Here is a 15,465-nt window from a genome sequence, read left to right on the forward strand (position 1 = left end):
TGTATTTTTAGTAGAGACGGGGTTTCATCATGTTAGCCAGGATGGTCGCTATCTTCTGACCCCACCATCCACCCGCCTCGGCCTCCCAAAGTGCTGGGATTACAGGCGTGAGCCACCGCGCCTGGCCCGACATTTTTACTTTTAAAGCGTATTTTCTGCTATTATATCTGTAAGAAACGATTCACATGGTGGTGCCAGAGAAGAGTTGTTACATTCTAATAGAAAGAGGATTGGAAGTTCTGACTCATGCAGTCTGACAGTAGAGGTTAACTTAACTAGACAGTCTTACAGAAGCTTCATGGTGGCTAGTCAACAAGTGGATTAGCTTGACCAGCTGCTTTTTTGTCTGTGAAAATAACTTGGACTTCAGTGTTCATGTTAGCAGCAGATGCTCTGTTTGAGTAGAGGAAGAAAACATAATAACCCCGGGTATGTAGGCATACTGTTGGATGCAGAAAACCACAGTATTAACTCCTGGAAATAAACAGAGGGATTTTGTTTATATCGAGTTTCTGGGACGCTTTTGTGAACAGGATGTGTTATGGATAGGTGGCTTTTGTTTGATACTCAAACCTTCTGATTATGTCTTTAAACGGTTTTAAGATAAAATCCCAAAGGTTTCTTTACCGGATGAAATGTGCACGTTGAAAGAAAACATTGAAACAAATAAGACATTTGTACCTTTTTAGAATCTTGGAGCTTGCAATTTTATAGTTTTAAGTTAAATTTTTGTACAGATTATTCACATACATAGGGATCACTCTTTCTAAGAAAGGCACTTACTGTAGAAATAAGAAAGGGTGGAGAGGAAGGAAGATAGCCCAGAGGAAGGAAGTCACCAAGAGCATATATCGTCACTTGTTTGCTTTTCCCCATTATTTTTCCTGCATATTCTTCCTACCTGGAAAGGGGTAGTGAGTGACGGGTGAGGCTTGACTGGAGAAAACTAGATTGGGGAGACTGAACTGAGCAGGAGGAGTTTTAAACATGACAGCCTGCAACAAGTAATATATCTACACTTGGCTTCCTTATCTCAGTTTCCTGCTCCAAGGTATGCGCTGTTCTTTGCCTTCATATTGTACCTTACTAGTTCCGAGAACACCACTACATCCATAACCAACCAACTGTTCCATGTTCCAAAATTACGCCTCAGTTAAAAAAAAATTGTTTCCTGAGGAAAGAGAAATGAAATTTGACTATTGTTCTGCATCCAGTATTGTGTCGGACTGTCACAACAGTTCTTATTCCTGTTGCACTGTTAGGGAAAATGAAGCCCAGAGAGGTTAAGTGTCTTGTTCACAGTCACACAGCTAGCAAATAGTAGTCTGGATTCAAGCCAAGTTTTTCTTTACAACCCATAGTTTTTTCATTACCACCCTTCTTGCCCAAATTCTTTGCATTTCAATGGTGGTATGATTAAAGTAATTGAAACTTAAAATGTAACAGGGATAAGCCCCTATAAAGCAGGGTTCCCTCCCTCACTCCCTCCTGTGGGCGCTCGCTCGCCTACCTGCCTTCCTGCCTTCCTTCCTTCCTTCTTTTCTCCTCTCCTTCTTTCCTCCTCTCCTCTCCTCTCCTCTCTTTTCCTTTTCTTTCTTAGAGTCTTGCTGTCTTGCTCAGGCTGCTGGCTCACCACGGCAACCTCTGCTTTCTGCGCTCAAGCTATCCTCCCAGCTCAGCCTCCTGAGCAGCTGGAACTACAGGTGCATGCCACCATATGCCTGGCTAATTTTTGTGTTTTTTGTAGAGACAGGGTTTTGCCATGTTGTCCAGGCTAGTCTTGAACTCTTGAGCTCAAACGATTGGCCTGCCTTGGCCTCCTGAAGTGCTGAGATTATAGGTATGGGCCATCATGTCTGACCTAAAGTTTTTTTTGTTGTTGTTAAGAAGCTAGTTAAGTGTAGTGAAAATAGTTGATAGATGGTAAAGAACATGATTTAGGTAAAAACCTGGAATTTGGTCTCTCGTTGCCCCAAATAAAAATCACTATTTTAATTTTAATTTTAATTTTTTTTGAGACAGAGTCTTGCTCTGTCACCCAGGCTGGAGTGCAGTGGTACGATCTCGGCTCACTGCAACCTCTGCTTCCTGGGTTCAAGAGATTCTTGTGTCTCGGCCTCCCTCGTAGCTGGGATTATAGGCGCCCGCCACCACACCCAGCTAATTTTTTAAATTTTTAATGGAGATGGGGTTTTGCCACGTTGGCCAGGGTGGTCTTGAACTCCTGCCTGACCTCAGATGATCCTCCCAAAGTGCTGGGATTACAGGCAGGAGACCCTGCGCCCGACCTAAAATCACTATTTTTATTTTGTGTGTGTATGTGCGTGTGTGTGTGTGTGTGTGTGTGTGCGTGCGCATGTCTGTCTGTACGTATCTTTCCCCTTTTTTCAACTCTTTTGAGGGAATGTCTTCGCTATCTGTAGTAGAACTGTGAGCAAGAAAGTAGAAATGAACACCGTATTGACATACTTATGACCACTATATATAATACAGATACATTAGTTTTTCAATTGGACTTGGCAGTTTTTAAAAATTAGAAAGTAGTGAAGCAGACCTTTTTTTAAAAAAAATTTAACATAGTGCTTGTTTGTAATGCTTGGCTGAATGTAAGCAGGATTATTCATACAGTAAACACATATTGAATGTTTGCTGTAGTGCTAGATATTCTACTCTAACTTAGGGTGGAAAATATTTTAAAGTTGGTGGATTTTATCTTCAGACTTTTAAAAATATGTTTTTCACTCTTTGTTGGCACTTCTTCCCAGCCACAAGGTTCTGATAGAATCTGGTTTCAGTTATTGATGCTTGTTGATTGCTATTAATTGAATTTTGAACTAATTTATTAAAAAAGTATTAACATAGCCAGCTTTTGCATTTCTATTGCATTTACATATAGGTAATACAAGTTTATTGTAGGAAAATAAGAATATAAGTAAAATGAAAATAAAATAAAAACCACTCAATTCTGCCACCCAGAGACAACCTCTTCAACATTTATGTCACCATCTAGTTTTTTGATATGCATATAAAAACTTTTTTAAAATTATGGTATCATGCTATGTATGCTGCTCCATAATTTGCATTTCACATAATAAATTATGGATATTTTTCCATATTAATCATTCTACAATACTTTTAATGATTCAACAGAATTCTTTTGTGTGCATGTTTTGCAGTACGCTTTTGTTGTACCTTTTTGTTGATCCCAACCTTTTAATGTTATAAATATCACAAATAAGCATCCTTGTAGCCAAGTCTCTGCTTACACCCTTAATTATTCACTTACAATAAATTAGAAATGGAATTACTGAGTCAATGTATATCTACTCCAAAAATTTTATTTGATACATATTGTCAAGTTGCCCTTGAGAAGGGTTATTGGTTTATACTAATACTCCCATCTCCACTCCAATGCCACCTTCTTTCGTTAAATGGTAGGACCTCTGGTTTCTTTGGCTGACTATGAGCCTCCTTGACTTTACTGGGTAAAACAGCCAGTTCAAAGGCCACTGAACATGGTTAAGGCTTCTTTATCCTCTGGTGTGCTTTATTTCCCTCAAATCCTAGATGGGAGATTACCTCCTCTTATGCTGTGATATCTTAAACTGGGTTCAGGGCAGAAAGGCAGCATTCCCCAGCCAGTTATTTTACTAGCATTTAGACTTTTTCTCAGCTGGTAAGCTAGACAATCAGAACTGATTGTAGGATGTCTCAGTTACATCTGTGTACAGGTAGTGTTCTCAACTGTTTCACTGTTAGAGAGGGTGTAGCCTTCCATCATTTAGGTATATTTTGATTAGATGCCTGAATTTCCCAGTTCTCTTTTTTTCACCTTCTTGCATCACATCCGAGCATGATACTTTTGTTAAAATAACTGGTAAGATTCTGATTATCTAGCTAATAGCTGGATAGTGCTTTCTTGATTCAGCTCTTTATTACTGTATGGTAAACCTACCTAATAGCAATAGTTTAAGCATACTATTAGAATGATCCTGTATGGCAGACTCACCTGAATGTGTCTTCTGAGCTTCACTGGGCTGTGTAGTTATCTTGTCCAGCCCACTGCCACTGGACCTTTTCTGTATATAAGGCAGTTCTCCTGCCCAGCCTGCCACCACTGGACTCTCTCCCTTGTATGTAATCCCTCAATAAAATACCATGTCTCATTTGGTGGCTCTGGGTTTCTTCAGCCTCTTGAACCCGGTGACATCCCCATTGGAGTCGATGGAGGGGTTCAGCATGAAGTCACCTAATTCAAAGGGCAGGTCTATGTGTGAGATGATGCAAGTGGCATCATTTCTGGTGGCATTTGGACATTGTCCAGGAATGTTACATGCTGGTTTGATCAATCCCTTTCCTCTGGTTGCAGGAACCCTATGATTATTTCATATAATCCCCAACAGTTTAGGCAGCCTAGGGTACACGTTCTGGAAGCAACCTCCTGGATTTGAAAAGCAGAGGTTCTGGGGACAACCTCCTGGATTTGAATCATGACTGCCAGTTGATAGCTGTGTGACCTAAAACAAGTTTCTTAACATCTCGAATCTTTCCTTTTTCCAACCATAAAATGTGAAGACTCATACTACTTTTTTATCAGATTTGATGATTAAAAAGATACTCCATGTTAGCACAGTGCCTGGCACACTCTAGATTTTTGTATCTTGATTTTCTGGAATACTATTGTAGAATTTGACTCAGAAGTCTTCTCCTTGTCTGAGAAGATGCTGGTGGGAAACCCATATGTCAGCATTTCTCTAATTATGACCACATGGATGCTGATGCCCTCTGATTTGGGGTTATAACCTGTTGATCAGTTCCAGGTTTCCAGATTGTTGATCAGTTCCAGATTTCTAATCTTGAAGTAAAATCTTAGTCCTTTGGATGCCTTTAGCCTTTCTGACCTTTTCATGAACCTCTGATCTCTATTTTATCAGGTAGTACTGTGTAGTCCTTTAAGAGCATAGACTCAGGAATCAAACTGTCTTAATTTGAATCCTGGCTGTGTGACATATTAGCTTTGATATTCTAGGCAAGCTGCTTAACTTCTCCATGTGTCAGCTTCCTCATTGGAAAATGAGGGTAATAATAGTATCTTACTTCATAGGATTCTTGAAAGGATTAAATGAATTAATAATATATATAGAGCTTAAGATAGTACTTGGCACTTAAGAGTACCAAAGTGCTCTTTTGCTGAGTCTATTGATTATCCTTTTACTTGATTGGTAATGATTATAAACATAACTTTAAGCCGTGCTGCATTGAAGAGAGTAGCTTATGTCTTGTACATCTTAGATTACTTTGATTCATTCCATGACAGTGGTTGCAGTTGTGCTTGGCTAGGGTGTATATAATGCTTTTTCTTGTTGGTGTAGCAGTTGCCTTAGTCTAAATCCATAGTCACATCAGTGTATTTTTTTGTTGTTGTTATGAGGTAACAACAACAAAAATTGTGCTATATCACCAAAAGACATTTGCTGAGATTGCCTGTGCAGACTTCCTATGGAGACTTATCTCGTATATTTTACTATGATCTAGCAGAATTGGCATTTGTCAAAGCATGTCTTCAGACCTGCGTCACCTAGAACTTTTAGTTGTCACCACATGAATCTTATAAAATATAATTTTCTAGATAAGCTTCAGATAATTTATATTGCCTTTATTCATCTCTGTTTATCTATTACTTTATCCATCAGTGTTTGGAAGGTAATGGGAGGCTTGAGATCTGATGTAAAAATCTAAGACCTTCGTAGGCATCCTTTAAGGTTGATAGAATCCCATGGGGCAGATGAAAGTTGTCTTTGCCCTTCTTCACCCATAAGGCTTTGATTAAAAAAAAAATGAAATGAATATATGTAACATGGGCTCATTCTATAAGTACATTTTTGGAATTTGTTTTATCAGTACATTGTGTATATGTTTTAGGACAGAGGTTATAGGTAGAGAAACTGATAAGTGAGAGGGCTCCTAGGTAGAAAGCAAGTCAGATTACATAAATTCATAGCAGGCTATGCAGCTGGAGTGTAACAAGGGAGAGGAAGTCTGGGGAGATGAAGCAGGTGAGGTAGGCAGTGGACAGATCATTTGAGATCTTATAGGTCATGTTAAAGATTTTCAATTTTATCCAAGGTACAGTGGGAAGCCATTGAAGAATACTGATCAGGAAGAGTGATGCTATCATTACCCTAGCTGAAGTATATAGAGAACTGATTATTGGGGAGAAAGATTGTTATCAGAGTCTGATTAAGAAAAAGTTTGCTACAGTGAAGGTTGAGATATAGGCTGAGATATGATAGCAACTTTTACTAAGATAGTAGTAATAATTCTAATGTCACAGGATGCTTTGGATGTTTCTTAACCAGCTAGAAACATCTGTAGCTGGCATTGTCTCTCCTTGAGTTTCACTCATGCCTGCTGGGCTCGTTCTGCCCACTTGGCCCAGCAGGCTGTGCTCAGCTCATGCTACTGGCCTGGATCCCACACCTGCCGAGGGCGAGCCAGGCATGGAGCAGTGAGGGGTGTGTGAGCGAGCGAGTGAGTGTGGGGTCTGGCCACTGTGCACAGCCTAGCATGCTGGCTGCTGTGGCAATGCGGGCAGCTCCAGGCACTGGCACAGTCACTGGCTCCATGCAACGCTGCAGCTGGACCAAGCATACTGCAAGCGGCTTCCTCTGAGGGTGACTGCATCTGGATGAAGTGAATGCAGTGGTGCCTGAAAACTCAGAGATGCCAGTAACTGCGGAGCCCCAAGGGGTCGGGGGCAGGGGTGCTACACCTCTCTTGTTCCTGCCACCTGCAGCTTGGCCAGTGGGAGCGGCGGGGCATGTTTCAGCCTGTTCAGTCCCGCCACCTTGCTTGGGCCTGTGGCTCCCAGGCTGGCCCAATCCCGTTGTCACTTGCTGTCATGTGGGGCAGCCGCCTGATGCTGGTGGAAGGTGGGAGGGCTATAGTGTTACAGCTCTGGCTCAGGGAATCCTGAGGTCTAGGCCCTTAGAAGTGTTGCCACTCTTCACTCCTGCAGTTCATGTCACTGTCTGCAGCTTGGTGAGCTGGCCAGGAACATGTTACAGCCCCTTTTGCTCCTGTCTGCAGCTTGGCAAGTGGGCCAGGAAAGTGTTACAGCCCTTTCCGTGCCTGCCTTTTGGCGGTTCCTGAGTTCTTGTCCTGCGTCCAGGAAGAATGAGGTCACATGGACAATTGGATGGTGAGCAAGGCAGTGGAGAGTTTTACTGAGTGACAGAACAGCTCTCAGTGGAGAGGAGTCCTGAAATGGGTAGTCCTGATATATGGCTGAGTCCAGGGTTTTTATGGGCTCAAAGTGGGGAAGTGCATGCTGATTGGTCCATGGGCAGGAGGAAGTATGTGCTGATTGGTCCATGGGTGGGCCTGGAAAAAGCACCATTTGTTTGACTGAAAGGCATAAAGGAAATTCTCATTCAGGGTTGTGGATTCCATCAGGAACTGGCAGCCCAGTTTTCAGGCTTCAGGTTGTCTTTGGCCTGAAGGTCAGGTTTCACCAGGGACCCACCCCTATGTGCCTAGAACTAGGTCTGCCTCTGCGGCTATCACTAGAACCATTAAGGAGGTAAAATCTATAGAACTTTGTGACTTCATGTAGAGCACAAATTAGAGGAGAGGAGATAGTGATGATGGCCTTGCTTTCTGTCTTTGCTCTTGATTAAATTTGGAGGTCCTGGAGGGATAGGTTGGGGTAGAAAACTCATTGAATTATGATATATTTTAGATCTTTTCTGCTCTCTTTCTCTGCCCTGGCATATTGCCTACCATATCTAGAAAACACTTTTTAAAAACTGCTGGATTTGATGCCTGTTCAGCCAGCCTCCCCTTGTGTACCTCCTAGATTAGACACATACTGTCCTTATATACACCTTTTACTTGACTCCTACCACCGTAGAGAAAATTTTAGCTTTATGTCACATATGCAAGCTAGGGTCAAGTTTCAGAACTCAGCACATGTAATCCTGATTCTTTAGTTTTCATGTTTTGGTGCTGGTGGTAGTTTTGTCTTAAATATTCTGATTCCTTGTAGCTTGTTTTCCAGTTCTACTGAGCACCAAGTTCCTTAGTGCTTTTTATCTTTATGCCATTTCCACTTAGTTCCAGCCAGTCCCCATTCTTGTGAGGGTCAGAAAGGTTGAAGCCTTGGCCCTCTCCATGATAAACTTTTACTCTTTTAGAATGCTAAATATGAGCCTTGGATTACAGTCCTTTTCATTTGCTTATCCTCTCCACAGCAGTTGCAGATTAAAGGGCAAGTAGATCAGAGTTTCTGGAGCCTTTGTCTCACTAGTCTGCCCTTGGGGAACTTTGCGGATATTTCCTTCCTCCTTTAAGCTTAGAAAAGCTTAACAGAGAGGCAGCATTTTATCTGTATTAGCTAACAAGGTCACACTGGTTGCTATGACTTTCTCTTTATGATCTGAATGGTTGCTTCTTCTGCAGCCAGGTTTACTAATGTATTTGGTAGCTTTGAAAATCTCGATGATCTTAAATGCTGGGGTTCCAGAGTCCTCTACAGCTGGCTTGTCCATTCTGATAGCATCTCAGTGGGATATTATAGCCAAGGCTCTGAAGCCCACCCTCCCCATCTAAAGATTGCAGTGCATCCTCTGAAAATAATCTGGGCCTTTAGTCTTTGCAGTTTTGGCATTAGGGTAAAGCAACTTTTCTCAGAATGTGGACCCTTTATCTATGTGTATATTACAGACTGTCATGCTGTACTGGAACTCCTTGTTAAATTCAAGAGCTGGAGAGTGCTGTCTCTTCAAAGAATGAGACCGTGTTTCTCAGAAATACTATATCAGCCTTTAAAGACCTTTCTTTCTCATCCACTTTCCGGGGAAGTACAGTATTTTTACAGCCTTAGGCAATTCATATAGGATATCATTCCCCTAAAGGCTTTAACACAGATTGTAGAGTGTCTTTCCAGAAGTATGGCTATTAATACATCTTAGGCCAATACAGTTGAAAAGGGTCTTTCATCTGTAGTAATAGAATTTTGAATGAATTTAAGGGGAATGGTAAAGATAAGATTAACTGTAATCGCTGGGCACGGTGGCTCATGCCTGTAATCCTTGCACTTGGGAAGCCGAAATGGGTGAATCACAAGGTCAGGAGTTCGAGACCAGCCTGGCCAGCATGGTGAAACCCCGTCTCTACCAAAAAATACAAAAAATTAGCCAGGCATGGTAGCTTGCACCTGTAATCCCAGCTACTCGAGCAGCTGAGGCAGGAGAATTGCCTGAACCCAGGAGGTGGCGGTTGCAGTGAGCCGAGATTGCACCACTGCACTCCAACCTGGGTGACAGAGTGAGACTCCATCTCAAAAAAAAAAAAAAAAAAAAAAAAGATTGACTGTAATCTAAGGGTGGTATTTTTTTGGAGGTATGGGATAGTATCATAGAAAATGGAAGGCATTATTCTGATGATTCTTTGAATTTGTCTAACCTATATGTCAGTTGTCCTCAGGTGCAGTCTTGTTTTTGTTAGCTGCCAACTTTGACGTGGACATTTGCACTTTCTGTGATCCCAAGAAGTCTTCTCTAACCCAAAACATGAGTGAACACTGTAAATTTCACAGGAGAGAGAAGTGTATTTGTTTCTTCTGTTATGGTATTGGACCCCAAAGTGGTGTTACTTATGCACCAATTTCTTTTGAGAGTTGGTAATTTTAAAATGTCTTTCAACTTCTAGAGTTAATATTTATGTAAATAAAAACTGAGAAATTAGTGAAATTCTGGTAAAGGAAGTTGGTTGTAACATTTTAACTGATATCCACATATAGCTATTATAATTCAAGAATCTGGCATAACATAAGCACATAAAGAAATTCTGGTCTTCCAAGAAAAAAGTTCAGAAAGCTTTTAGGTCATTTATTTTTAATTGCAAATTAGTAAGATTAATAGAGGATCTCTGCCCTGTTTCCACTCTTAGAAATAATATGGTCTGTTTGGATGACATAGACCTCTTTAAGTCTGTATTATCCAGGATGGTAGCTTCTAGCCATAATGTGGTTTTTGAGCACTCGAAATGTGGCCAGTTTGAATGGAGATGTGCATAAGTGTAAAATACAAACTGAATTTTGAACATTCAGTACAAAAAAAAAGAAAAACTCATTAATTGTTAAATATTGACTACATGTTGAAATGATAATATATTTTGAATCTATTAAATAAAGTATTAAAATTAATTTCTCCTGTTTTTCCTTTACTTTTTTGATGTGGCTGCTATCGGCTCCTACTATATTTATATTGGACAGTACTGCTTTATAAGGAGAATGAAAATGTTACAGTTGATAAAGCCTGTTTTCTGATCTCTAACATCACTATTGGACCAGAGTCTATTAACTTGCAGCAGGTTGGTAGCTCTTAAAGGAGCAGAAGATTTAACTTGAAGATCTGATTCAAAATTAGAGCATTTAGATGTCTTTGACTATACTCAGTAAAAAACAGGAACATTAAAAAGGTAGGCTTTAGCTGGGAGCAGGGATCATGCCCATAATCGCAACACTTTGGGAAGCTGAGGTGGGAGGACTGCTGGAGCCCAGAAGTTCGCGACCAGCCTGGGCAACATAGTGAGACCTTGTCTCTACAAAAAATCAAATAATGAGGCAGGTAGATATGGCTTGAGCCCAAGAGGTTGAGGCTGCAGTGAGCTATGATTGTGTCACTGCACTCCCACCTGTGTGACAGAGCCTCAAAAAAAAAAAAAAAAAAAGGCTTCTCATTAAAATCTTTGGAGCTCAGGTCTTACCTAGTTGGGGCAATAAGCTACAGCTATCTCCAGATTTTTGCTATGTAAGTTCTGAAATGCAAAGCTTGCTACTAAACTTAGACCAAAAAAATACATAAATGGGAAGCTATTTTATGCTAAGGAGATTTTATTTTTTGCTCTGAACTGTATCTGCCTTTTTTTTGGTACCAATGTTTTATAATTTTTTTGGTGGAAAGTTTTTTTAAGTTTTGTTTTTGTTTTTTGTGAGACGGAATCTTGCTATGTCACCCAGGCTGGAATGTAGTGGTGTGATCTTGGCTCACTGCAACCTCCACCTCTCGGGTTCAAGCAATTTTCTTGACTCAGCCTCCCGAGTAGCTGAGCTGGGATTACAGGCGCCCACCACCACGCCTGCCTAATTTTTGTATTTTTAGTAGAGACAGGGTTTCGCCATGTTGTCCAGGCTGGTTTCGAACTTCTGACCTCTGGTGATCCACCCACCTCAGCATCCCAAAGTGCTGGGATTACAGGCATGAGCCACTGTGACTGGCAGTTTTTTTTTTTTTTTTTTTTTTTGAGACAGAATCTTGCTCTGTTGCCCAGGCTGGGGTGCAGTGGTGAGATCTTGGCTCACTGCAGCTTCCACCTCCCGGGTTCAAGTGATTCTTCTGCCTCAGCCTCCTGAGTAGCTGGGATTACAGGTTCACGCCACCACACCTGGCTAATTTTTATAATTTTAGTAGGGGTTTCACTGTGTTGGCCAGGCTGATCTCGAGCTCCTGACTTCAAGTGGTCTGCCTGCCTTAGCTTCTCAAGGTGTTGGGATTACAGGCATGAGCCACTGTGCCCTTTTTTCAGCTTTTATTGAACTCACATATATCATGATGATTGAAATTTTGTTACTGGGTTGAATTCATTGGGCCTGGCTCCTCTTTTTCATAGAAGGTGATCTTTTTCAGAAGATTCTTCTACTCTTGTTCTGGTAGAATATTATCAACTTTTCTCTGAAGTTCATTAGATATACCTCCCAGTGAATCAAGCTGTGATTCTCTACTATGAAAATTCCAGCAGTTCTCTGTCATTGAAAACTCTTGGCAAATAAGATTTTTAAAGAATATGTACTTTATCGGATGAGTATACCATATGATGGGCTAATCGATTGGACTTACAGGCAGTATCCCAAAGTATTTAAGACCATGGGCTTTGGACATACATCATTTTTACCTTACTAGCAGTGTTACTTTGAATCTCCATTTTCTTATCTGCGCAATATGGATGTAACTCTGCCATTTTGAGGGATAGAAGGGGCGGCAGATTCAGTTCATTAGCCAGAAAGAGCCCAGTCTTTTATTGAAACCTACTATAAAGTCTGAGTATTGTACAAAGCTGTTTTTACTATTCCATTGTGTTGCTTTTAAATATGTATTGAGCTGGACATTGTGGCTCAAGGCTGTAATCCCAGCACTTTGGGAGGCTGAGGTGGGTGGATCACCTGAGGTCAGGAGTTTGAGACCAGCCTGGCCAACGTGGCAAAACCCTGTCTCTACTAAAAATACAAAAATTAGCTGGGCATGGTGGCTCATGTCTGTAATCCCAGCTACTCGGGAGGCTGAGACAGGAGAATCACTTCAACCTGTGGGCGGAGGTAGCAGTGAGCCGAGATGGTGCCGTTGAACTCCAGCCTGGGTGACAGAGCGAGACTCCGTCTCAAAAAATAAAAATAAAATAAAATAATAAATATGTATTGAGGCTGGATGCGGTGGTGCCTGTAATCCCAGCACTTTGGGAAGCTGAGGCAGGCAGATCGCTTGAGGCCAGGAGTTCAAGACCAGCCTCGTCAACATGGCGAAACCCTGTCTCTACTAAAAATATAAAAATTAGCCGGGTGTGGTGGCACATGCTTGTAATCCCAGCTACTCAGAAGATGGAAGCAGGAGAATTGCTTGAACCTGGTATGTGAGGTTGCAGTGAACTGAGATCGTGCCACTGCACTCCAGCCTGGGTGACAGAGCGAGAACTGTCTCAAAAAAAACAAAACAAAAAAGAAAAAAGTACTGAGCCTATCTTGGGTGAGTACTTGGAAGACTTAAGTCCTTTGATCGCTTCTCCATTTCTGTATTACCTCCATTGCTTCTCCAACTGTGTCCACCCCTCCCCCAAGTCTTGGTGCACCAGTTCTTGGGAAGAGCATTGGCAGGATAAACACTTAATTCTTGGTGTCATTGGTCTTCTTTCATAGTATAATTTAATTGTGTTATTACATTAAAATACCAACAGTAGTGACAATGGGAAGAAATAGTGTAAGTGAATACAACAGAGAGCCCTTAGCCCCAGGGATGATAATAATAACCTACTTATCTCCAGGAATTGTGAGACTCAAAAGAGAACTGTTACTGTTAAATTAAAAATGTTCAGCTGGGTGTGGTGGCTCATGCCTATAATCCCAGTACTTTGGGAGGCCAGGGCGGTTGGATCACCTGAGGTCAGGAGCTCAAAACCAGCCTGGCCAACATGGTGAAACCCCGTTTCTACTAAAAACACAAAAATTAGCTGGGCATGGTGGTGCACACCTGTAATCCCAGCTGCTTGGGAGGCTGAGGCAGGAGAATTGCTTGAACCTGGGAGGTGGAGGTTGCAGTGAGCCAAGATCTCACCATTGCACTCCAGCCTGGGCAACAAGAGTGAAACTTCCTCTCACAAAATAAAAAATTTTTTTTCACTACTACAATGCTTTATGAACATTTGTATAAAATGTTGTAGGTATGGTAGCTTACACCTGCAGTCCCAGCACTTTGGGAGGCTGAGGCAGGTGGATCTCCTGTGGTCAAGAGTTTGAAACCAGCCTGGCCAACATGGTGAAGCCCCGTCTCTACTAAAAATGCAAAAATTAGCTGGGCGTGGTGGGGGGCACCTGTAATTCCAGCTACTCGGGAGGCTGAGGCAGGAGAATTGCTTGAACCCGGGAGGTGAAGGTTGCAGTGAGCCGAGATCATGCCATTGCACTCCATCCTGGGAGATGAGCCAAAAACTCCGTCTCGAGAAAAAAAACTTAAAAAAAAATGTTATCTCCCTTCAGACTGTTTCCTGGGCTCCTTATGTATATAACCCTTTATCGATATCTGATTATATTTTTTGGAGAACTTTTATTCCACAAAGTCTTATAGGCTTTATTAAAATATTTAAGCTCATAGGTGCTTACAGAAAAAAGTCCTATGCTTCTGAGAAAATTACAAAGTATTAAAGTACTTGCATTTGATTTTTTTCTGAGACTATAAATAACCTTGTTTGGTTTTTGCTGTTGCTACCAATGAGTAGTTACTGCAACTAGACTTGTGCTGTCCAATATGATAGCATTGGTTACATTTGGCTATATAAACTTAATTAATTGAAGTTGGAAAAATTAAATTTAGTTCCTCAGTTCTAGTCACATTTCAAGACATCTTTAACTGTGTGTGGCTAGTGGCTACCATATTGGGCAGCACATTTATAGAACACTTACATCACAGTGGAAAATTTTATTGGATAGCACCGAACCAGAGAGAAAATTAACCAAATGTTTTATTTAAATAGGAAGCATTATCAAAGTCTGAGCTATTTGCTACTAAAATTGCTATATTTATTATAGTTCTGCAGCGTCTGTAAATATTGGAATGAATGTTGTCATTCTAAATGCACATGTATTATCTAGTTTCATATCTCTAAAATATGTTTATTTTTGTAAATAAATAAAATGTTGATGAATTTGTGTCTCCTCGCTTTTATTCCTTGGATCCTGATGTTGTATTCTGTTTCCATTTGTTTTTACAGCATTTAAAGATTTTGCTCTATTCCATCGTCATGGCCGATGACCTAAAATAATTCTATTGATATTGTTAAACTGATAATTTTCAATCTGAAAAAGTATCATGGTGATTAAGTTGCATATTAGGAATAAGAGGGCTTAATACAATACAAATACATACCCCATCTTTTCTAATTACAAGCCTTTGGAAGTTTTGAACAATGAGAAATTTTACATTGCTCCTATTTGTTATACAATATACTCTTACATAAAGTTTGTTTATGGAATGCTTGTTAATGAGTTTTATAACTCTTTCATTGAAATATAGTATTTTAATGCTTTTCTTAATTCTAGGAAGCTCTACAGAGGATCATTTCAACTCTGGCAAATAAAAATGATGAAATTCAGAACTTTATTGATACACTACATCATACACTAAAAGGAGTTCAGGTATGATTGTTTTATGAAAAATTTTGTGTAAATATGTCACAATTAATGGGTCAAATCTGAAGTACAAATATGCTCTATGAATTTTGGGTTATAAACTAATGGAGGTGAGAGCAGGGTTTTAAAATAGCAGATAAAGTAAAAATGTTTTCGTTGCAATTCCTGTTTTGTCCATGGAAAAATCAAAATAGTAAGGGAAAAGGAAAACTCTGGAATAGTGTTAGGGAATACCAGAGTGCTCACTTTAGTCCTTTTCCATTTGACATTTTTTCTAATATAAATTAAGAGCAATTTGTACTTTTTCAAAAGTTCTGGCAGGTAAAACGTTTCTTTTACAATAAACAATGGAAGAAAAATGTTGGCCACGTGTGGTGGCTCATGCCTGTAATCCCAGCATTTTGGGAGGCTGATGCAGGTTGATGGGTTGAACCCAGGAGTTTGAAACCAGCTTTGGCAACATGGCAAGACCCCATCTCTACCAAAACAAACAAACAAAAAGATACAAA

General features: G+C 40.6%; 1 protein-coding gene across 3 annotated transcripts in view; it reads left to right on the forward strand.

Moving 5' to 3' along the window:
- Positions 1–15,465, forward strand: part of FSD1L (fibronectin type III and SPRY domain containing 1 like) — a 91,476-nt gene that overhangs the window by 3,180 nt on the left and 72,831 nt on the right. For all 3 annotated transcript variants that reach the window (XM_032164783.1, XM_032164784.1, XM_058445659.1), the window contains exon 2: positions 14,867–14,962. In XM_032164783.1, coding sequence (XP_032020674.1) covers positions 14,867–14,962 — 96 coding nt within the window. The remainder of the gene's footprint in view (positions 1–14,866; positions 14,963–15,465) is intronic.

This window comes from Hylobates moloch, unplaced genomic scaffold, assembly GCF_009828535.3.
Source record: "Hylobates moloch isolate HMO894 unplaced genomic scaffold, HMol_V3 SCAFFOLD_10, whole genome shotgun sequence".
Classification (NCBI taxonomy): Eukaryota; Metazoa; Chordata; class Mammalia; order Primates; family Hylobatidae; genus Hylobates; species Hylobates moloch.